Below are 24,643 nucleotides of genomic sequence, written 5' to 3' on the forward strand. Positions count from 1 at the left end.
TCATCTGTATTCTGTCAAGTAGCCTTATTAACGCCACGCCTGTGCTGGCCAGAGGTCACCCGCAGAGAGGGCAGGAGTCTGGGAACCAGCCCCACAGCCAGACGTGCAGGGGGTCAGTGCCCGGGAGGAGGGTCTGAGGACATGATGGGACGAGGGGGGCTCATGCCAGGGGAGGAGACACAGCGCCGACGGCAGGACGGCACCCTGGGCTACCCCCAGCCTCCCCGCTAAGCCAGAGGCAGGACCCAGGCCTGCTCCCCCGCCGTGTCCCTCGGACTGTCCCGTCTCGCTAGAAAGACGGTCGGGAGAAACTCTCTGCTTGTGCTCTGAAGAACTTGCTAGTTTAGGGTCCCCGCTCTCGAGGGAGCCTGCCGCCACCGTGGGTGTGGCGGGCTGGCAGGCTCTGCCACTGGGAAATTAACCAAGTAAAGCTATTCAGAGAGAAAACCGGATTTTATTTTCTTCATCCACAGCCCCTTTCGCAAGGCGGATAAGTGCCTTAAGCAAAGATAAGGGCAGAATAGAGACAAGGCTATGGGTATGTGTTAAAAGATTGGGTTCCTGGGCTCAGAAAAATGCTAGCAGTAATCATCTCCTTAGGTTCCCTAAGGAAAAGAAGCCGCTTGAGAGGGTGAATAACTGCCTGGTTATTATAGTTCAGGAGGTTTCAGAGGCAAAGCCAGGGGAAAAAAAGACAGATGACGGCCTTGGTTTTGCCAGTTCTCGCCCACCCCTCGCCCCCGACCCGGGGCGGGGGGGAGGGGGGGCATAGAGCCCGAGGGCCTCTGCTCCCACCCTCATTAGACCTGCGACAGGATTCCTGAGAGCAAGGTGACTACAGCTCCTGGGATCCTTGACCTCTCTCTGCCTGACTTCTCTCCTAAAAAGAATCTCACCCTGTAGGTTCCCTCTGTGGGTCAGTCTAAGGTTTCAGACAGCCTTGATCTAGATCAGGTTGGGGCTCATCTGGATTACTTTTTTCTTGGCCTCCAGCCTTCCTGGAATTTAGCCAAAGAAGAGAGAAGACCCTGGATGCCTGTCCCAGCCCAGGCGCTGTGCCGCCGTGGCTCGTGACCAGCCACAGCTCCAGGGTGCCTTCCCTCTGGCTGCCAGAGCCGCTGGGAGGGAAGGGCTGTCTCAGTCCCATCGGGGAGAGGCAGGCGGTGGACATGTGACTAGACAGCTGACCCGCCCAGAGCCGGACCCACGACACGGTGCCCTGGGGCAGTGAGGAGGCTGGCCGGGGCTGCCCTTGCTCACCTGCCTCCCTCAGAGCCTTTTAATCTCGGCGGCTCAGGAAGAGAGCAGGTTTCTTCCCAGGCGGGCCTGTTAACCGTGACAGCAGCTTCACCCGGTTTCTCTGGGTACAGGAGGGCAACCCGTCTCGCGAAAGCGGGGAGCGGCCGACAGCTTCAGCGAGTCTCCTTCCCTCCCGGTCGACCCTGTGCCGTGCGGGTGTCCCTGAAGCCTCACGTCTGTCTCCTGTGTCCACCGCGGATGCTGTTCCGTAATTTGCTAGAAGAATCTCCACCCCGAAGCCTTTAAACCCTGTCTCTCTAGCTTCCCCCACAGCACACACCCTCCCAGAACCACCAGACACACCTTCCTGCCTCCTGTACTCTAGTGGGCCCTCTCAAGCGGAAGAGGATCTGGGGTCCCAGGCTTCACAAACAAGGCAGGGTGGGTGGGAGGGGAGAACACCATCAGCGCTGTAAGCACAGAGGACTGAATGTTGGTCTTCCGCTCCAGGCCCTCAGTGTCTGGAGTGTCAGAGAGCAGCAGACATGGCCTGAGCTGCCGTGTCCTCTGCACAGAAGACAATTTATGATGGTTGGGCTCCCGGGTGATGAGGGTGAGCCCCTGGCCTGCCCCGGGCCCTCACAGGACTCATGGCCTCCACCTAGTCAGACACGGCCTGCACCTACCCGCCTTGAGAACCTGGTCTGTAGCCCACGTTCACTTCCTCTCAATTCAAAAGCGAGCGAGTCCTCTACCCTGAAGTCAGAAGCAGCAGCGTGCCTGCTAGGATCGTGAGATCTGGAGGCGGGAACAGTGGGCAGTGAGTGCAGCGGGAAAGGACAGCAGCAGAGGTAGGTTACGCGGGGGAGATGCTGAGGGCTGACGGGCACCTAAAGGGGCCGGCAAGAGTTCCAACTTTTGTTTCTTTGCGCATCCTGCGCTGTAGACAGGCAAGGCGCTGCCCGCCCTGGGGCTGGGAGGTTAGACTGAGGCTGGAGGAGACACACGATCTCCCCAGTCCCTCTGGAAGACACAGACCGAGGCAGAGAGCTCCATATATACAAACTTTACACAAAATAAATAAGGAGCCGTGACCAGCTTGGCAGGTCTCACCCTGGCTTCCTCCCGCCCCTCAGAAGCGATTCTAGGGCATCAGTGGAGGGAAGGGGGACCCTGCAGGCCCGAGGAGCCCCCTTTTAGTCCCAGCAGCTCCTCAACAGCGAGAACCCCTGAAGTCCAGGCCTGGAGCCTCTGGTATGGCCCAGGACCCAGAAAGGGTCCGCATCTCAGGTTGCCAGGAGGGCCCCCAGAGCCGTGCCAATTGCCAACAGGAGCCCCATCCGCAGGCAGGACCGTGGCGGGGGCCTGTGGCCCCCAGAGCCCAGCCCAGTGTCCGCGCAGACCCGTGCCTCCCCAGGCCCCCCGGGGGCCCCTCAGGGCCGGGCCCCCTGCTCCATTTGTTGGTGCTGGCTCCTCACAGCAAACCTGTTGACGTGCACGGGGATGGGGACCACTATCTTGGGGTTTCTCACGGGCTCCCCAGAGCGGCTGCTCACGTTCCCAGCTTTGATGCGCTTCCACTTGGCCCGCCGGTTCTGAAACCAGATCTTGACCTGCACCTCGCTGAGCTTGAGGGCGTGTGCGATCTGGGAACGCTCGGTTAGCGAAAGGTACTTCTTGCAGTGGAATTCCTTCTCCAGCTCCAGGAGCTGCTCGCTGGTAAAGGCCGTGCGGCGCCTCCGGCTCTTGCCCCCAGGGGCCGGGACTCCCGTTGAGGGCGCCCCCTCCTCCGCTGCGGTCCCCAGACCGCCCTTCAGCTTCGGTTTAGGTCCCAGGAGGGCCCCGGGGCCCCCGGCAGAACTGTCCAGGAAGCTGTCCTCCTCACTGTCCGCACCCGAGCCCTCTTCCTCCTGCTCGCTGCCTGCTGGGTCTCCTGCGGGTGCTTCCAGCTTTTCCTCATCGGAGCTGTACACCTTCCCCTCTGCTGCGGGGAGTGGGGGCCAACAGGGTGGGGTTGGGGTGGGATTGGGCAGGCGAGGAGAAGGCAGATGGGTTGGAGGCGGCACATGGAACCGGGGCCAGGCGTGGACAGTGTGCCGGCCGGAGGAGAGAGGCGTGGAGGGGATGAGATGGAAGGGGAGGGGACACAGGCAGGGCAGAGTGGGAAGAGGTTTGGGGAGACAGAGAGACAGGAAGAAAGCTATTAACCAGCACAGACTTCACTCCGGCCACGTGGGGGAGGCATCCATCAAGAGGACCCCATTTCCAGGACCCAGACGCCTCAGCCCCTACCCCTCAGCCTCGTTTTCCTACCTGCTACCTCCCTGGCTTTCTCTAGACCCCAGTGAAGGGCTCCCCACTCATGGACCGCCCCTCCAAGCCCAGAGCCTGCAGCTGCTCATCGTGATGAAACAGCTGGAGCCGGGCTCAGTATCCTTTCAGTCGCTACAGGTGGGAGTGAGAATGCAGGAGGATTCACTTTTGCAGGACAGAGAAGACGCCACCTGTGTTCTCCTCCCAGGACTGCTCACCTGGCCTCGTGGGGAGAGCCACGCGAGCCCCTCTAGCCTGTCCCCCTTCCTTCCCTCTTCCTAGAGCTGGGAATCTTAGCATCTCCTCTCCAGATGGAAACTTCGGGGTCATGTGACTCCCTCCTGCCCCAAACTGGGATCCAGGAAGTGCTACCCAAGGACCCAAGAGTCAGCAGGTGTCTGTACCCCCACCTCCTCAATTCTCCATAACCGGACCACCCAGCCCCGACCAGGGAGCCCTCCCAACACACACACCACCTTCTCGAAGGCCAGGTTTTTCTTCCGATCACTCAGCTCCCCCAGGACCCTTTCCAGCCTCCATTTAAAAAAGATGCCATCTCTCTCCCACCTCCCCTCTTTCCCAGCCAAGGCAGTGAGAAGCGCCAACAGCTGCTTTCTGCCCAAGTTCAGAATCCTGGGGACCCTGAGCTCAGCGTGATCTGAGAACCGGGGGCGACACGGGAGGCGGAGGAAGAAACAGAAGTGCAGCGGCGGAAATACAGAGAGAAAAACGGGAAAGAAGAGATTCTGACTCAGCAGGCTGCTGGTTAATTGTAAGCACAGGCATATAAACATTTTAACCCATACATAATTCTAAAGTTTAATTCCACCGTTGGTTGCATCATAGCGACTTTTTTGTCGGAACCGCAAATAAAGCATGACAAGTGTTTTTTAGTGTTTGAGTTTTACAAACCCCCGTGTTTTCTGCCCAAAGGACCAAACAACAGGGGAACCACAAAAAGTCAAAAAGAAAACCAACCAGTAGAAAGGAGAACGGGAAGAAGACATATTAACCCGTCAACTGAACAGTCAGCCCCTCACCCGTGGAGCTCGCGGTGTACAGGCGGGGGCGCATGCATGCACATCACCACGTGTGTCGCGCGCACACTCTGAGGTCGAGAAGATGACCCCGCGAAATGCTTCCTAGACGGGGCCTTGTGCGCGCGCGCATGCATGAGGCTGGAGCATCTCCACGCTCCCCGCGGGGGGGGACTGTCTCTCCTCTCACCCCTGCCATCCGCCTGCGCCCCCGCACCTGCCCGCTCACTTTCAGTTCCCTTCCCGTCCCCAGAGCTGTCCTGAACAGATGCCATCCACACCTGTTCCTTTTGCTCAGGAACCGCTTTTACATTCTTCTTAGAGGCCACGACCCAGCCCCGCCCAGCTCACCACCCCCGCACCCCAGTCCGCGTTTCCACCCCTCCTTGGGCGATGCTGTCAGGCCCAGGCCCCGTCTCTTCCTGGAGGTCTTCCTGTTTCATCCGACCATCTCAAAGCCCACGTGGCACATCCCCTGACAGCGTCACCCAGGCCTCGCTGCTCCCCTCGAAGGTGGGCTTGGTTCTCTGACAGCCCACCCAACTTCATCCACCTTGCGCCCACCAGTGACCTGCCCCTTGGGGCTCACCTCCCAGCACCCCGGGCTTTCTCCCTGACCTCATCCCGATCCAAAATCGGTTTAATTTCTGCAAGATTCATATCCCTGGGTCCCCTTTTCATGTCATTAAGGGCCCTTTCCCAGGCCATCCCCACCTCCCCAGAACGCAAGTGAACGTCCGGTGTCCCAAACTGTACTCCTGGACCTTCTCCCAAGTCAGCTCTTCCTGGTCTGAAACCCCCTCCCTTCCCACCTCAGGTAGTGCTAACTCCCACCCCCACCCCTGGTATTCAGACCAGACCTTCCCTCCCGCCACCTTGCCCAGCCCACCAGCAAATCTCAGTAGAGCCACTGCTCAACTGACCTCTCATCACCTCCTCTGGGTCCAACTAGCCCGAGTCACCCTCCTCTCTTGCTAGTTCATCAACGTTTTCTCCTGCTCTGCCCCTCCCACGCCGTCCCCTGCCCTTCCCCTGGGTTATTCTGTTTGGAATACTACATTCTTCACCTAGATTCAAAGTCCCTTCAGGTCTTTATCAATGAGACCTTACCTGATCTTCCTTTTTAAAATTAAAACTCCCTACGCTTCCCATCTCCCTTCTCTGCTTTACTTGTTGCTATGGTATACGTAACCAACTTTATTCATTTATTTTTACTGGCTGTCTCTTCCTACTAAAATGTAAGTTCCATGAAGGTGGGCTTCCCTAGTAGCTCAGCTGGTAAAGAATTCACCTGCAATGCAGGACACCCGCAGGAGACCTAGGTTCGATTCCTGGGTCGGAAAGATCCCCTGGTGAACAGATAGGCTACCCACTCCAGAATTCTTGGGCTTCCCTGGTGGCTCAGCTGGGAACGAATCTGCCCGCAATGCAGGAGCCCTGGGTTTGATCCCTGGGTTGGGAAGATCCCCTGGAGAAGGGAAAGGCTACCCACTCCAGTATTCTGGCCTGGAAAATAGTCCATGGGGTTGCAAAGAGTCAGACAAAACTAAGTGACTTTCACTTTCACTTTCCAGGAAGGTAGAGATTTATATATATATTATATATATATATATATATATTTCACTGCTATATTCTCAGCATCTAGAAAGTTACCTACACAGAGTAGGCACTGAAAAAATACCTACTTTTTAAATTTATTTTTATTTGGCTGCACCAGGTCTTAGTTGTGACATGAGGGATCTAGTTCCTTGACCAGGGATCAACCCAGGCCCTCTGCACTGGAAGCATGGAATCTTAACCACCGGCCCACTAGGGAAGTCCTGGATAAGTATTCGTTGACTGAAAGAAAGAAACTACTCCGGAGCACTTTTTGATTCTCCCTCTCTGCCCCTTCTTTCTCAAGCCTCTCCTAAAATATTCCCTACAACTCTGTTTCTCCAGCCCAGCTCTGGACATAAGACATCCTCTCCATAAATATCATTCTCCCCACTTTCCAGTGAAAGTGAAAAGTGAAAGTCGCTCAGTCGTGTCCGACTCTTTGCGACCCCATGGACTATACAGTTCATGGACTTCTCCCGGCCAGAATACTGGAGTGGGTAGCCTTTTCCTTCTCCAGGAGATCTTCCCAACCCAGGGATAAAACCCAGGTCTCCCACACTGCAGGCAGATTCTTTACCAGCTGAGTCATAAGGGAAGCCCTAGGCCCTCTGATCTTAGGGTCACTGGAGAGGAATCCGTGTGCGGTGGGAACCGACAGGATCGTATGCTAAAGGAAATCAGGGACAACCCCCAACATCGTTACTTAATCCTCTTTTTTTTTTTTTTTTTTTTGGTTGGTCTTGTTTGGCTCACAAGACCTCCAAAAATTGAGGGTAACACAGTGTATGTTTCTCCTCGTACCTAACCATGTGAATAATCCTCTAACTTTTAATTTCTAATTTTTAAAACATGGTTTGCAGTAAACAATAACAGAAAGAAAAGCCTGTTAAAGCTTGTTAAAACCCAGCCCAGTACTACACTACTTTAACCAGCTGCTACAAAAAGGCAGAAACTAGGATTCAGGGTTTGAAGGATGAAATCATTTAGCACAGCTCCAAGCACCCAGGGGGTGTCTAATAAATCTAAATTGATAATGACTGAGATGAGGTTCCCAGGTTCCCGATCTGGCAGGGCCCTCCTGAGATCACATCATCCATCCCTCTGTCTTCACACAGATTCCGTGAAAGCTGAGCCCGCACGAGCAGGCCACCCCCAGCGCTGCTTTTAAAGCCATATAGGAAGCACAGGTTCACAACCTCTCTTGGTTACTTGATCCCGGCGGGATTCTGCATGGGGGGGGGGGGGGGGCGGTGAAGAGTTTCTCTCTGAGCCTTTATAATCGTGACATTGAGGGGTCTGATAAGCAGCTCTTGGAAGGAGATGGGGGCAGGGACATAGAAGAAAGCAACAGAGAGGGAAAATAGAGCTAGCTCTCAGAGGAGAGGGTCTGGGACAGGGAGTGAGGCTGGGGGAGGCGGGGCAGAAGAATCATGATCAGTCAGAGAAACTGAAAGGGCTGAAAAGTTTAGGGAGAAAATAGAAAGAAATCGGGAAGTTGCAGGGGGAAAGAGTAAAAAGCCTTCCCCCCAAAAAAAAAAAAAAAAAAAAAACCCAACAGATGCTAGATTTCTCCTCCCTAAACGCTGATGGATTTGGAGCCTGGCCATTTGTTCTTTGCTCCACCAGCACTTTAGAACTCTTAAGACCCGAAGTGACCGGAAACATATTCTGAAGGACTGGCTGAACAATAGAGCAGTCCTATCCTTTACAACATAGCAATCCTGAAACAGCCTTATTTTCTCATGAATTAGCTAAAAAATTAATGCAAACTCTTTTATCGAATTCATAACACATACTAAATAGTAAGCATACTCAAATCAAAAATTGCACATAGAAAAATGGTTTTGACTAAAACCTGACAGAATTTTATCACATCTTGTTGATAAAATTTACAAATTTTGATTTAGAATAATTGAACCTGGTGGATAAAATGTCCATAAAAGTAAATTTCTAGCTGCAGATGCTATATAGCTGGCTAATGTGAACAAAAAAATTTGATCAATAAAACATCGTTGAAAATCTTACATGGGAAATGGTGATCTTGGTGAGAAAATTTTTGGCAGAAGGAAGAGTGTTTCATTGGGAACAATTTGGCTGTGCTAGGTAGGATGACCAAACAGAGAGGGTCTGTCCTTTGTGATTAAAAGTGACATTCCTGGTTATATAGGAGAACATTGATCTATATGTAAAATAGATAATCAATAAAGACCTACTGCATAGCCAGGGAGCTTTACTCAATACTCTAATTATCTATATGAGAAAAGAATCTTTAAAAGAATAGATTTATGTATGTGAAGTGAAGATAGCTCAGTCGTGTCCAACTCTGCAACCCTGTGGACTCTACAGCCCATGGAATTCTCTAAGCCAGAATACTGGAGTGGGTAGCACTTCTCCAGGGGATCTTCCGAACCCAGGAATCGAACCCAGGTCTCTCGCGTTGCAGGCAGATTTTTTACCAGCTGAGCCAGCAGGGAAGAAGATTTATGTATAACTAAATTTGGACATGGAACTGGACATGGAAAAACAGACTGGTTCCAAATCGGGAAAGGAGTACATCAAGGCTGTATACTGTCACCCTGCTTATTTAACTTATATGCACAGTACATCATGTGAAATGCCAGGCTGGATGAAGCACAAGCTGGAATCAGGATTGCCGGGAGAAATATCAATAACCTCAGGTATGCAGATGACACCACGCTTATGGCAGAAAGCAAAGAAGAACTAAAGAGCTTCTTGATGAAAGTGAAAGAGGAGAGTGAAAAGTTGGCTAAAAACTCAACATTCAGAAAACTAAGATCACGGTATCTGGTCCCATCACTTCATGGCAAATAGATGGGAAAATAATGGAAACAGTGAGAGACTTTACTTTCTTGGGCTCCAAAATCACTGCAGATGGTGATTGCAGCCATGAAGTTAAAAGACGCGTCCTCCTTGGAAGAAAAGCTACCAACCTACACAGCATATTAAAAAGTAGAGACATTACTTTGCTGACAAATGTCCATCTAGTCAAAGCTGTGGTTTTTCCAGTAGTCACTTATGGATGTAAGAGTTGGACTATAAAGAAAGCTGAGTGCTGAAGAATTGATGCTTTTAAACTGTGGTGTTGGAGAAGACTTTTGAGAGTCCCTTGGACTGCTAGGAGATCAAACCAATCAATCCTAAAGGAAATCAGTCCTGAATATTCATTGGACAGACTGATGCTGAAGCTCCAATACTTTGGCCACCTGATGCAAAGAGTGACTCCTTGGAAAAGACCCTGATGCTGGGAAAGATTGAAGGCAGGAGGAGAAGGGGACGACAGAGGATGAGATGGTTGGATGGCATCACTGACTCAATGGATATGAGTCTGAGCAAGCTCTGGGAGATGGTGAAAGACAGGGAAGCCTGGCGTGCTGCAGTCCATGGGGTCACAGAGTCTGACATGACGGAGCGACTGAACTGAACGGATAACTAAATCACTTTGCTGTTCACCTGAAGCTAACACAACATTGTAAACCAACTCTACCCAACGGAAAATAAAAGGTTTAAAAGAGTACACTGTTTTCAGCTTGTTCCCTAGAGTCTGTGAAAAGCCTTTGCTTATCTACCCAGGGGAAACGGCAGTGGGGCAGCTTGTTTTTAGGGAACATCAAGTCCTCCTGGTAGATGCTATTGTCCTGAAAAGCAGAAATCACAAGGTTTGAACCAAGATTACTTGTAGGGTCCACTCCAAGGGCATGGTCCCTCTGCAGAGAGCAGCGCTCAGGTTTCAGGGGCACCCTTGCAACGAGTCTTCCTTGGGAGAGGACAAGAAGCCCTAACTTGGGGCCAGAGACTCCGTGGTAGGTATTCTCCAGAAGGAAGAACAAACAGCACCAGGCTCATACCACCTAGAGAGGAGTCCACCGTGGCCAAGGTCAGCGAGGATGACGGGCCTGTGTCATGGGGCAGAAGAGCCCCCAGGATGCAGAAGCACCTTAGACCCCCAGCCACGGGAACCCACAGAACTTCTGCACTGTCCAGCCCTCACCTGGCCTGCTCTGGTCCAGCTGACATACAACCAAGGCGTTATTATTTGCTGAGAAGCCCCTCCCCCACTATGCTCGGTTCTGGCTTCTCTTCCCTCCACTTAAAGAACCACCACCTTCACAGGCGGGTCTTCCCTGGTGGCTTAGCGGTGAAGAATCCGCCTGCTAATGCAGGAGATGCAGGTTTGATCCCTGACTCGGGAAGATTCCCTGGAGGAGGGCACGGCAATCCACTCCAGTATTCTTGCCTGGAGAATCCCACTGACAGAAGAGCCTGGCAGGCTACAGTCCCTGGAGTCACACAGATTTGGACACGACTTATCGATTAAACGACCCTCACATGCCCCAAACCCCTCTCTGGACAACTACCCAGCTTCCTGAATACAGAAGGGTGGGGTCAAAAGGTGGGAAAAATCCAGGTTATCTCCCCCAAAAGAGGCATGTGTGCACCACCTTCATTTTACCATCACACCCAGTTTGTAATTATTTCTCTTTTTGGAGACGGTACTTTCTCCCATCCTTCATGGCAACTGGCTTGCTTTCAATGTGTCCTTCATTCATCCTCGATAATTTCATGCCCTGCTATGCTGCTACTCCTTGCTATACTTTTAGGTAAAATAAGAAATATTCACTTCCTCTCTCTCCTCTCTCCCCGTGACTCTTCAGCTTCCTTTACTCCAAATCCACATGAGAACTTCCTCTGTGTCACTGCGGTCCAGAGCCCCTCCCACCTTCTTGACAAGGTCACAGAGACTTCCCCACCACTGCCCGTCCACCCCAAGCTTGGAGCTCCTTTCAGGGCATGCTAATGCCACTCATTGGAAAAGACTCTGATGCTGGGAAAGATAGAAGGCAAGAGGAGAAGGGGACGACAGAGGATGAGATGGTTGGATGGCATCACTGACCTGATGGACATGAGCTTGAGTAAGCTCCAGGAGTTGGTGATGGCCAGGGAAGCCTGGCGTGCTGCAGTCCATGGGGTCACAAAGATTCGGACACGACTGAGCAAATGAACTGAACCGAATGTGGTCATTGCCAAGAGCACTCTTGCATGAACTTTAACCTTCCCAAGCAATTTCACATTTAGTATTGTCATCTTCAAGCAACTCACTGAAGTAGCACTGACCTAGTATGGCAGTAATGGGAGGTTAGGCACCTTATTTTCAGGTGGAAAAAAAAAATGAATTTCAGAAAGATTAAATGATTTCCCAGTCACACCGCTAGGGACAGAGCTGATCCAGAACCCTGTTCTTCTAAGTCTCCAATCAGCTCTTCCTACTCTTCCCAGTAAACTATCTTCCTCCCTCCACTTGGAGCAGAAGTCCTCCCCAGATGCTTCACCAGATCCACAGCTTTCCTATCAAAGCCAATTTAGGTTTAGACCTGGTCCTTATCAGGACCACTTATCACCTCATCCTCAACATCTTCCCTTAGCATTCTCAGAGAAGATCCTTAAAATCGCCGCAGGAGAGGCCTCACTCCCCGAATCTCACCTTTGTCCTGTAACAGGCCATTTCCCCCTCATTCCCAAGACAAAATTCCCACCTGATCTTTCTCCTGTTTGCTTTTTCCATCATTACTGGTTTGTATGATACCACCTTACCAGTCACTATTTCTTTTATTTATAAGTGTATTTTCTCACTTAAAGAACAATACTGCCCGCTGAATGGAAACAGTTTTCTCTCCCCAAATATTGACTTATTCATTTGGTTGCCTTGGGTCTCAGCTGTGCACTCGGGACTTTCACTGTGGCTTTCCTCCCCGATACTGAAAGGGAGTTCAAGGAACGTGGTTTCCTTCCTTTCCGCTTGCCCCTCCTGCTCACTCATGGCACCTCCTTCTTCGGCCGCTGTTCTGTCAACTGCCCAGGAGAGTGGGGATGTCAGTCACATTTCTCCACCTTCCCAATCACAAGGACAGTGACCTGGAGCTGGCCGACCCATACTCCCATCTCCTGGGGACTTGACTCAAGCTAGTGAATTGGTCTTCTTAGGGCTTCCCATGTGCTACGCTCCACTGGGGTCCCGGCCTGGGATCATAAGAATTTAGGGCCGCTTACACTTGTGCCCTCCCTTCCCACTCATCAAGAGGAAAGGAGGCAAAGGCAGAGAGAGGAGCCAGACCGAGAGCAAGACAAAAAGACCCAAAAACATGGCTTGCATTTTTGGATCCACGTGAATCAATAAATGTCCATTTTAGTTTAATTAGGGAAATGCCCTGAATATTCATTGGGAGGAGTGATGCTGAAGCTGAAGTTTCAATACTTTGGCCACCTGATGAAAAGAGCTGACTCATTGGAAAAGACCCTGATGCTGAGAAAGATTGAGGGGAGGAGGAGAAGGGGGCTACGGAGGATGACATCATTGGATGGCATCACTGAGTTGATGGACATGAGTTTGAGCAAACTCTGGGAGACAGGGGACAGGGAAGCCTGGCGTGCTGCAGTCCGTGGGATCGCAAAGAATTGGATGTAACTGAGCAACAGTTGTCATGAGCAACCCAAGAGCTCTGACTACAGGCACCGCTGTAACTAAAAGTGACAGGAATCACATGACTCCAGGGAAGGGAAGCCCCCCGACTCACTCCCACACCTCTCCCATCCAAAATAATTTCCCCCAAAAGATACCCAGGTCATCCCTCAAATTACTCATAATAGTGACACCTAAAATTTCACAAGTTTGAAAGTTATTTGGACTTTTAAAAACCCTCCTTAATCCATCCAGCATGAATTATTTTAATCCAATAGCTGTGCTCCTAACACTAAGCTGAGATCAGACATATGAGGGAACAGGGATTGTGATGAAGAAAAATGAGTTTTGTTTATCTGTTTGCTGCTTTTGGTTTACGTTTGTTTTAACGGAGAGAAAGGAAGAACAGGCTCCCCGGGACGCAGCAGAAAGGCTTTGGGCAGCCGTGTCCACGAGGGAGAAAGAGCCAAAGACAAAATCTGAAATCTACCTGTATTAGGTGCATGCAGTGTTCTCTCCAGGCATGCCCCATATAAACTAAGTCCTCGGAATACAAGGCTATTTTACCATCACTCCGAGAAATATTTGTCCTTTTCAGTTCAGAGAGTGTCACCCATCATTGTTTCTAGTAAAGATGCCTTTCACAACTTAATCTCCAGGAAAGCTCCCCATCCATTTCTAGCATGTGGACAATACCGATAATTTCTTGCCCACCTATTACTTTAGGAGGCTCAACAAACTGCTTCTCACTTAATCCTCAAATCCATCAGGTAAGCATTGCTGCCCTTCATTTTACTGGTGAGACAATGGAGACTGCAGAGGTTAGTATTCTGCCGTAGGTCACAAAAGAGGTGGTGCTGAGATCGGTATCCACTTGACCTTAGCCAAAAGGCCGAGAAGCGATTGAGATCAGTATCCAAAACCTGTGTCTGTTCCTCCAGGCCACACGGTCTCTGTTGTCAGTGAATGAAACAGAGATTGAAACCCACTGTCACCCTGCCATAAATCCTGCACCAGGGACATCCCCGATGGTCCAGCGGTTAAGAACCTGCCTATCAGTGCGGCGGACACGGGTCCGATCGCTGGTCTGGGAACGAAGAATCCACATGCCACGGGGCACCTAAGCCCGTGGGCCACAACTACTGAGCCTGTGCCCCAGAGTCACAACTACTGAAACTCGAGCACTCTAGAGCCCACGCGCCCCAACGAGACACGTCACCGCGGTGAGAAGCCCGTGCACTGCAACCAGAGGAAGCCGGGGCGCGGCAACAAGGACCCAGCGCAGCCCAAAAACAAATAAACAGAAATTATCTTTTAAGAATCCTGATGGAACCTATAAAAAACTATTTTCTTATACTCCACTTTATGCTTTTGGTATTGTTGATCTTTAAAAATTAAATGGTCTTTGATAATGAAAAAAAAAAAAAAAAAAAAGACTCCTGATGGGGAAATAGTACAGGGGACCAGGGACTGAGCGCACAGCGCAGCTTTCTGTTTCCCACTCACCGGGGGCACTTTTTCCTTCCTCACGACATCCGGTCCGTCACAATTGATCTCTGATGTTTCTGGTCCAGATAAGATCTACCCCACCTTTTATCAAGGGTTCTCTCATCCCGTACGACGGCTGTCTGTGACTACCACTCAGCCAACACACCCCTGGTCACGGATGATGGAGCCTTTTCCACCCTGGAGCCCAGCGCTGATTCCATCCTGAGATGTGGGTATCTGGGCGCTGCCTCCTTGACAGTGACCATGACAACTAAGCACTGAGAAATAGAATCTGCCGCCCCCCACTGACCCCTTGCATTTTTTTTGTGGTGGCTTTTTTTTTCTTTTTTTAAAGGGAACAATTCACTAATAAAGGTATCCTTACAGATAACAGAACTGTCAAGCTGGAGTGACCTTAGAGGTCACCTAATTCAAACCTCTAACTTTACTGATGGGGAAGGTGGGACACACAAAGGCATGGTTTGGCCAAGACCGCTCTGTTACACACTCCCAGGACCTGTGCAAAATTTATAGGATAGTTGTCATTCCATTCCAGCACAACCCAGGGCTTTCCAGGTGGCTCAGTGGTGAAGAATCCACCTGCCAGTGCCGGGGCAGAGGGAGAAGCAGGCTCCATCCCTGGGTCGGGAAGATCCCCCGGGGGAGGGCAGGGCAACCCACTCTAGTATTCTGGCCTGGGAAATCCCCTGGACAGGGGAACCTGGCGGGCTACAGTCCACGGGGTCACAAAGCGTTGGGCATGACTTACCGACTGAGCACGCACTCATGCCAACACAAACTGCTTCTCACCTCCAGTCTCGGGGTAATTTCATCTCCCTCCCTCCTGGAACACCTGCATCGCTTCTCTTCCCATTGCTCTCAGTACAGAGTTCCAGCTTGTCCAAGACTTCTACTTTAATACCTGAAGCTCCAACACTTTGGCCACCTGCTGCAAAGAGCTGACTCATTGGAAAAGACCCTGATGCGGGGAAAGATTGAAGACAAGAGGAGAAGGGGACGACAGAGGATGAGATGGTTGGATGGCATCACCGACTCGATGGACAGGAGATTGGGCAAACTCCGGGAGACAGTGAAGGACAGGGAGGCCTGGAGTGATGCAGCCCATGGGGTTGCAAAGAGTCAGACACAACTGAGTGACTGAACAAAAACCATCGTAACTCTCAGTCAAGGAATCCATCTCCCACTGCCCCCTGCTCAGAAGGAGTTTCCAGATCCCCCCACCCTCATTTTCACGAAGTGCTTTCTCCGCACACCCCTGGTCTCTGTTAGTCTTGGCACCACCCTGCCTTTGCTTCTAATAAGACGCCTCCTCTCATCTCTGGAAGAGTGTTCCCTCCCCTTCCGTGATGGGAAGGGAGGGAAGCCACTGCCTCCTGACCACCTGCCTTGCTGTGCTTTCTCTTCCGACCTCAACTGAATTCACCTGTGAGGGTCACTCTTCTGTCACACCAATTCAAGCTTCTCTTTTCCCTCTCACTCTCCCAATTAGCGTTTCAAAACTTCTTCCATGTGACCCTAAGCTGTAACTCCAAGAATGATTCTTATCGCCAGTGAAAACTCCCGCCTCTCCTCTCCCGCTCCTAACCCAGACCTCCTGAATCACCACTGCAGCAGTGGGCACCACCACCTGAAGAGGGCGCTCTCCACTGTTCCTTGGTTGGGAGGTGGGGTACCCCCCCCCCATTCCCTCCGGGGAAAATGTCTCTCCCAGGAAGTTCTTTTCTTCTCACTGTTCCTCTTTAAGCGCCTCTCTTTTATATAACTACCCCACTACTTGTATCACTGCTGCTTCCTAACTTGCAATCCGTTTCACCGCAAAGATCCTTCTTTCTCTGTTATTTCCAAAGCAAAAATCTTTGCCTGTAGCTTCTCACTCAAACACTACCCTTAATGCAAATACTTTGCTCAGAGTATTACGTTCCTCCTCCTTTCCAGTTAAAACATTTCCCCGCCTCATTCCAATTATTGCCTCTCCCCTACTAGTCCTAGTATAGACTATTCAAGCCCATGGCGCTGAGTATAAGAATTATGCCCCAACCTTCTAGAATCTAGGCTTCCCTGATAGCTCAGTTGGTAAAGAATCTGCCTGCATTACGGGAGACCCCAGCTCAATTCCTGGGATGGGAAAATCCGCTGAAGAAGGGGTAGGCTACCCACTCCAGTCTTCTTGGGCTTCCCTTGTGGCTCAGCTGGTAAAGAATCTGCCTGCAGTGAGGGAGACCTGGGTTCTATCCCTGGGTCAGGAAGATCCCCTGGAGAAGGGAAAGGAGGCCCCTCCAGTATTCTGGCCTGGAGAATTCCAGGGACTGTATAGTCCATGGGGTCTCAAAGATTCGGACACGACTGAGTGACTTTCACTCCTAGAATCTCCAGTTCCCTAGATAACAGCAGAGACCCCTCTGTCTTCCAACCCTCCCACGTGCTGCCTTCACTGAGGCATGAGGTATCTCAACATCCATTCCAATCCTCCCAGTAACACTCTCTCTCTCACCCAGGGTCAACCAAAGGTGGCAGCCTGAAACAGCCTGTGAGCCCCTTCTCAGAACAGCGCTGTTAGGTGCGTAACATAAAACACATAGGATTACATTAGGGAACAATTATATAAAATACGGTTATCAAATATTTAAAATGCATCTGAGATATAATCATTTACATTTCTTCATCAGTTCATTAAACAACAAGATATCTCCCAAAATTGTTAATTTGTATGAAAATGTCTGTGATCTCTACTGGCGACAGAAATCTCAGGTACTGTGAACCCTGCGATAGTTTCTGGCCTACCTTCATAATCACAGAATGTGCCAAATTTTAGTGAGAAGTTGGTACAAATGTAGACATAAAAATTGTTTTCCACATCCATAATTAACAGATTTCCTCACAGGGGGTCCATGGAGTCCATGTTAACAGTCTGGCTTTAAGTTTTGGGGCTAGAAAACCAAGCTTTTAGTTCTATAAAGCTGAAAGGAATGTTAAAAATCATCTGAACTAAAACTTTTACATCACAGGTGAGGAAACTGAAGCCTAGAGAAGTGATAAGACTTTGAATCTCCTATAGGATCTTAAGTGGCTTCCCTGGTGGCTCAGAGAGTAAAGCATCTGCCTGCAATGCAGGAGACCCAGGCTCCATCCCTGGGTTGCGAAGATCCCCTGGAGGAGGAAATAGCAACTCACTCCGGTATTTTTGCCTGGAAAATTCCATGGACAGAGGAGCCTGGGGGCTAAACCCATGGGGTCGCAGAGTCCAACATGACTGAGCGATAAACATAGCGTCTTAAGGGCTTCCTTCCCTGGTGGTTCAGCAATAAAGAATCCGCCTGCATGCAGGAGCCGCAGGAGACCCGGGTTCAGTCCCTGGGTTGGGAAGCTCGACTGGAGAAGGAAGTGGCAACCCACTCCAGTATTCTTGCCTGGAGAATCCCACGGACGGAGAAGCCTGGCGGGCTACAACCCATGGGGTCACAAAGAGTCAGACAGGACTGAAGAGACTTAGCATGAATACATACAGAGTGTCTTAAAACTAAGGCCACAATAGTCACACAACAAATGTTTCCTGAATTGAGCTCAGCGGCTTGCTGAAGCTGCAGAGCTAATGACTGACAAAGTTGAGACCTGAACCCCTGTGTCACTCCTAAATAAATGTCCATTGTCACTCACGTGAAGTTAATGCAACACGTGCCTTTCTATAGACGTCAATGGAGCGGTCCCTTTCTCTGTACACTCTTTCTCAAAATTTCTAGGAAAACATGCTCTCCATCACTCCCAAGAAAAATCTCCCTCCTGTTTCTAACAGAAGTCTCTGATCCTACGTCACATCATTCTTCCCTGCTTTTTTCTCTCGTGAGTAAATATATTCCAACAGTCATAATGGATACCTGTTCAGAAATTAACTGATGGGTCGTCTTCACCGCTCCCTGGCTACGGCCAGGTGTGTGGCTGACCTCAGTCAGCACTCAGATATCACGCTAAGCTCCTTGCACGATTTCCATTATTATTGCCAGTCTCTATTCAGAAATTAGCAAATCTTTTTTCTGTTTAGTTTTAGAAGAGAATGCTGGCTACCCTGCCATCTCCCTCCCAGGTTAGCCCCACCACACTTTCTTTTCCATACCATCTCATCTGCAAGTGTTCTTTTCCTCTCCACGCTCAGCAGTGGCATTATCTTTCATAACAATCTCTCACTCTATTTGCATCGTCGACCCAACAGTCACATACAGAGTATCCACCATCCCTTAACTATTTGCTTTCAGGCAATTCAGCCCTTTTCCCCCTGAATGAATCACTGCTCTGAAACACCTCCAAATCAAAGTTTTCTCCTGATTTTTCCCGAACGGACAGCTCTTTTCATCATTCCCTAGCACGCAGCATCCGCTTCCCCCATCCTCTCTGTGACGTGTGTGAGCTCCACATTCTCAAGTCACCTTCGATAACTCGGTCAGAGCTCACACACCTTCACATACAAGATCATCTCAGCCTGCCCCACTCAAGGCAGAACTCTTTCTTCATGTCTTTTGGGGCCAACTGCTCTCTTACCTCCGTATTCCTAACACATCAACAACTTCACTACCCACCTGGTTCAAAGCTCCTTTCCCCTCATCCCTTTCCAGGACCGTTCTTACAATTCTCCAGATTTGATATGTCAGCTATGGTCCACATGAGGCTACAGACCATGTGAAACATGGCTAGTTTGAACTTGAGGTGTCCTGAATGTGTGAAACACACATTGGATTTCAGAGACAGCGTGAAAAGAGGATATCAAACATCTCATTAAATTTTTTTATATTGAATAATGCTGAAATAATATTTTGGACATGCTGGGTTAAATAAATTATAAAAATTAATTTCACCTGTTTCATTTTACTATTTGAATGTGGTTAAGAAAATTATTTTAATTACATAAATGACTTGCTAGATGGCACTGCTCTGGGTGCTTCTGTTGATTCATACTTTTAAATCTTCCCTGCTAGTTCAAAATTCTGTTATCACTCCTATTAAGACATCTCTCCCGTTATTCACACCGACTGCTCCCATGCTCCAAACTTAGACTTACTTTCAGGGTACCATTTTCAAATTTTTTCTGCCCCCATTATTTCTGTACACAGAATTTCTCTTTGCCTGCCAATATAGCTTCTACCCTGACATCAAATCATAATAAAGATCTGCTTTCTTCCTCATCAATTCTAGTAGGGCGCTGTCTCAACTCTCAGCAAAATTTTTAGAAATAGTCCTTCTAATTCCCAACAAAAAGAATTTCACTCATCATCCTCCAAATTGGCCTATCTTCACTGTAATTTCATTAAAATGGATAGTAATTGTAAGACACTAGACAAATGTAAATTAATAACTTCAGACCCACGTTACCCATTCACTGTAGAATAACGATTCCTCCTCCGTCATTTTAAAGATGCCATCCCTTCTCCAAAATCTTCTGTAATGAGGTTCCAACTCCATTATTTGCTCTAAGAACTCTTTTACTTCGTACTAAATACTCTAATACAATTTGCCAAGCGGAGTGTTCGTTTTCCCACCACTTTCAGCATGGGCCATGTGTCATCACTCCTCAAACTGATTTTACGTCTAATATTTCTGGAAATGCTTTTTTCTTTTCTCAACTCTGTTGGGGAAAAATAAAATCAAGACTGGGAAGGTGGACATGAGTGGCGTGAGCGGCGTGAGTGGCGAGGTGAAGACGAGTCTGGAGAATTTGCACCAAGAGGGAGAAGCAGCCCTCCCACTCATTAACTGTGAATGTTCCATCTGAAACCTCCCTTCCTGCTCAGCCCCAGAAGCCCCACTGAGAACCCTCTTCTGAGCCTCTGATGACCTTCGCTCCAGCACCTCTCAGAATTCTTCTTCCGGGAGGTCTCCTTCCCATCCTTCTTAGCAAACAAATTCCTTGTCTCTTCAAGTGATGAAGCTCTTTTCTTCCTCGTTCTGTATACAAATTCATGTCTTATAACTCTCAATACTGACAAACCTTAAAAAAAAAGTTACTCCTAGCGTTGAAACGTTCCCCTCTTTCCTACTAGTATATTTATTTAGCTCCTTTCCAGTCCTCTCAGGACAGAACTCTTGCACATACACACACGCTTCTAGTCCAGAAATGCTGCTCCCCCTTTTCACGGAGCCAGCACTAGAATCCCCTTGCATGTGTCTCCTCCAATAGACAGCTCTCTCCTTACTCATAGTCCCTTTGGATAATCTGGGTATACAGTCCGTTTGTGCATCCTCTATTCTACTCCTGTGTTTCTCTTCTGTTCTTTCCTTCTGCTTTTCCCCACCTCCATGCCTGGTGTTACTACCAATATTCTACCTGCTTCAGAAAAGAGGCCCCACTACACAGATGGGTCAAAACAAGAAGTGGGGGGAGCCTGAAGAGCAGGACGAGTTGCTTGTTCTCCCATGCTCTGGGGATATTCCACCCCCCTGCTCTCCTCCACTGGGATGTCTTCCTCTCCCCTTCCCCTCTGCTCATCTGTTCCTCAGGTGTCTGCTTCTCCTACTGCCTCCAAACGGCTTCACCCCCCCCCCCCCAGTGCCCCCCTGGCTCTCCTTTCTGTCTCAGGACTCCCCTATCCAACACCCCACTGATCCTCCCCCGGTCCTCCTGTGGCTCCTCCCCACCCCCACCTCCTTATCTTGTGGACATCTCCTCCCACATTCCAGCTGTTGCTCTATCCTTTCCTCTGGATCCTTCCCAGGAGATGCTGCCTAGATTTCAGTCACTGGTTCCTCCTGGTCCAACCAGGTACAAAAAACCAGCGGCTGAGGACCCCAGACCCAGAACACGCCCAGGGCTAAAGGGGGAAAGAAGAGGAAGACAGACTCTAGAGCAGCCCTTGGGCTCTAAAAGAAGTACTAGCCCTTTGGACAACTCCGAGAAAGGCTCCAGGAACCCGTCCCCAGGAACAGCTCTCTCCTGGCGAAGGACAAAGGGGCTCCTGGCTTTCCTTGTCTCCATTAGAGTCCTCCCCCAGGCCTCCGGGGTCCCTTCCACCTGCTAAACTGGATGTGATGAACGGTTAAGCAGAGGCAGGTTCATCCTGATGTTAAAGAACTTGAAGCTTCAGGAACACCACACCTGCAAGCAGTCCCTGTTTTCCTTAAATAGGGCCCACCCACCAAACTGCATAAGCTGTGGGTCTCAGCACACCTGAATCTGCCTCTGGAGAGTGAAAGCTTTTCCAGCTTCTAGGGGTTAAAGGTCAACAGGGAAGCCTGTTTGGACTGATTCAAAACAGGGTTGTTTGAATACACCTTGCCTCTCCGGAGAGGTGATTCTCCTATGGAGGTTGGAGATCCCCTAACGATCTCTTAGCTGAATCTCACTGGTTTCAGGATCTTAGCTAGATTTTGGATCCCAGGCCTTGGGGCCACATCCCACTCAGGCCAGCCTGCAGCATGTCTCTCGGCCTCCCAGTCCACCTCAGTCCGCAGTGCTAGGCCCTCGCTTGGTTCTTCAAGGCTTGGCTGTAAATCCGCCAGTTCAGAAGCGACCTCCACACCCAAGAGACACTCAGGTTCCCCCCACCATCAGCACCACTTTAAGACGCTCCCTTCGCCCCAGCGTTCCCAGGGCCCGCTGGGGGTCAATACCACCGTCTCCGCAGAAACCCTTACCGAACTGACACCTGCCCACCGCCCCCTCACCCGGGGGTCTGGCTGGTGTCCCCAGGAATCCCACACTTGCAGCTTCTCTAATTCCAGCAGAGGAGCAAGAGGTTCTGCAAGCAGCCGCGGGAGCCGGGGCCGGAGGACTAGACCGCGGGAGGCAAGCCTCTAGTCTGGCGGGGAGCACGGGGCGAGTCTCGGGCCGAGGCTGCAGGCTCTCTGGAGGCAGAGAGGGAGGCGGATCTGGGACCTGGAGGTGGCTCCGCACAACGGCGGCGCATCTGGGGCTCTGGGACTCCGGGGACTCCGAGCAGGTGCCGGGGCTCCGAGAACAGGCTGCCGCCTCGGACTTCAGGGGGACCAGCCTCCCGCCCGGCGCCCCGGTCGGCCCCGGGCACTTACCCGGCAGACTTGGGAAAGTCTCAGAGAAGTGCGCAGGCGGGGGCGCTGGGGGTTCTGCCACTTTCTCCCGGGCGGGCAGCGGCTCTTCAGCGTCCAGCCCGCCCTCCGGGCGTCGGCCGCCCGGCTCGGGGTGGTTTCGGGCAGCAGTGGCGGCGGCGGCGGCGGCGGCGAGCTCCGGGGGCCCGTAGAAGGCGTCGGGCGGCTCTGCGAAGCTGGGCAGCGCGGTGGTCAGCGCCACCATCGAGGGCACGGCCTGGCCCAGCCCCGCGCAGAAGGTGTTGGTCAGGCGGCCGGCGAAGGAGGCAAGAGGGGCGAGAGGCGGGAGGCCGGCGGGCAGCGGCGCGGGGGCCAACGCCTGCGGCAGCACGAGGGGCCGGTAGGGCATGAACATGGGGTAGCCCGTGTACAGCAAGTGGCCGGAGCGCGGAGGCGGCGGCCCGATTAGGGAGTCGATGGAGAAGGCGGTGCCCGGGCCGCCCCCGCCGCCGCCGCCGCCTCCCCCGCCGCTGCCCCCAGGGGCGCCCCCGCCGCCGGCTCGCTGCATGGTGCCCGGAGCCGCGGCCGCCCCGGGGCGCTCCCCTCCCGGCGCCGCCGTGCGCCCCCGCGGCTCGGGCGCCCCGCGCGCGCACGCCGGGCTGGCTGCCTGGCTCCCGGGCCGAGGTGGCGGCGGGGCGCGGGCTCGGCGCAGTGTGGCTCCGGCGCCGCGCTCCTCTCGCTCATAAGGAGGGAGGGGGCGGGCAAGCGGGCGGGCTGGGGGTGTCGCCCTCCGGACTCATCCATCTTCCTCAAATTACGCTTCACTTCCTCCCTCCGCCCGCAGCCGCCGCGCCCGGGCTCCCGCTCTCTCCGCAGAGCCCGTTCCCAGCGGCCCGGCCGGCCGGCCAGCCCGGGACCCCCGCCCGCCCCCCGCAGCCCAACCAACTATTATTAATGGAGATTGATGAGGCCGGACATGCCGCTTTGTGAAAGTTTGCGGTCGCCGAGGAGGCAGCGGCAGCGGCGGGACCGGTGCCTCCCACCGGCCCGCCCCCCACCCACCCCGGCTCTGCCCACTCGGCTCCCGGCACGGACCGGGAGGAGGGCCCCCGCGTGGACCGAGCGCTGGGCGGCGGGCGCGGCGAGGGCGTGGGGGCGGGCGCGCGATCGGAGAGCCCGCGCCCCTGCCCCGGTCCGGGCCGCCACGCTCCGTCGGACTCAGGGCCAGTCCCCCAGCGTGGCTTGCCACCCGCCCCCGGACGCCCCCTCCCGAGTCCCCGGGGGCGGACCACGCGGTGGGAGCCCCCTAGGGCGGCGAGGCGCCGACGGCAGGGGGCGCGCTCCTCCGTGGTCCCGCGGCTCTGGACCGCTCATCTCGGTGGGGGGTGGGGGGGATGGTCCTTTTCGTCCTCGGGAGACCCGGTTCACCCTCGCCCCCGGCGGTCCGCCTCGTCACTGGCTCCTCCTCACTCCCCCTCCGTCGCGGACTCCCCGGGTCACTCACCCTGGCCTCCGTGGGCGAATTCATCCAGGGCCCACACTGTACCAAGTACTCACCGCTCCTCTCGCCCTGCTCCCTCCATCTTTCCCACCCTTTGCGTCCTTTCCCTCCCTCCCGCTGTCTCCTTTCCCGCCCTCCTTTCTATCCCAATTCCTATTTGATGGCTCCTGTTTCTCACTCCCTATCCCATCCGCCTTATTCTGTTTGCCCCCTCATTTCTCGCCTACAACGGTCTCTCTTGTCTGTCTGTCTGTCTCTCTGTCTGTCCGTCCGGGTTTCCCTCCCTTGCTCGCTCTCCCTCCTTCCGCTATTAATTTTCCTGATTGGCTCCCCGACTCCCGCGCCGCTGATGAGCCCTATTCATTCCCGGGCCTGACACTCTCGACCTGCCCTGGCTGATTGCTGGGGGCTGGCCCCGGGAGCGCTGATGAGCCCCAAGGGTCAGCGGCGCTAATTATCCGCTAATTGCAGATGACTCTGCTCACCTCCCCCCTTCTCAGACACGGGAATGGCGCGCCTTTTACCCTCCCCCGCTTCATCCTGATTTCCAGAAGTAGAGTCTTCAGTCTAGAGGCAAAAGTCACCGGGCTCTGCTGCTGGATAGCAGCCTCAGGTCAGTGGGCAAGAAAGACTTAAGTCAGGAAAGTCACCAGAAGAAAAGTGACCCGAGCCTTAGGACGGGAGAGCAAGCCTGGCTAACTAAATGAAGGTCATCTGCTCACTGTTATTCAGGTGGGGCCAGGGAGAGCCAAGCATGCTGAAATTCACAGTAGCAGAAGCAAGCCAGTTCAGGAAGATGCAGTCTAAATAAAGTTATCTGGTTCCGGTGAGGAGGAAAACCCACATCGAAGTCACAGCCTTCCGAGAGAAGGCAAGGCAGGTGGGAACTCTGGATCTCAGGAAACTTTATTCACATTGGGAGTGTTGTGTTGGCTCATGTCAGGCTGGTGTATTCAAGTCCGCACCCTCAAAGACACGGTCACC

General features: G+C 52.3%; 1 protein-coding gene across 1 annotated transcript; it reads right to left on the reverse strand.

Annotated features, from left to right (window-relative positions):
- Positions 1-2,672: 2,672 nt before the first annotated feature.
- On the reverse strand, positions 2,673-22,958 carry GBX1 (gastrulation brain homeobox 1). The gene is made up of 3 exons (XM_065938438.1): positions 22,797-22,958; positions 22,183-22,761; positions 2,673-3,223 (listed from the first exon to the last, which is right to left on the reverse strand). The coding sequence occupies exons 1-3, from the start codon at positions 22,900-22,902 to the stop codon at positions 2,673-2,675; spliced, it is 1,236 nt and encodes a 411-aa protein (XP_065794510.1). The 5' UTR covers positions 22,903-22,958.
- Between the last annotated feature and the right edge of the window lie 1,685 nt (positions 22,959-24,643).

This window comes from Muntiacus reevesi, chromosome 6 (assembly GCF_963930625.1).
Source record: "Muntiacus reevesi chromosome 6, mMunRee1.1, whole genome shotgun sequence".
Taxonomy (NCBI): domain Eukaryota; kingdom Metazoa; phylum Chordata; class Mammalia; order Artiodactyla; family Cervidae; genus Muntiacus; species Muntiacus reevesi.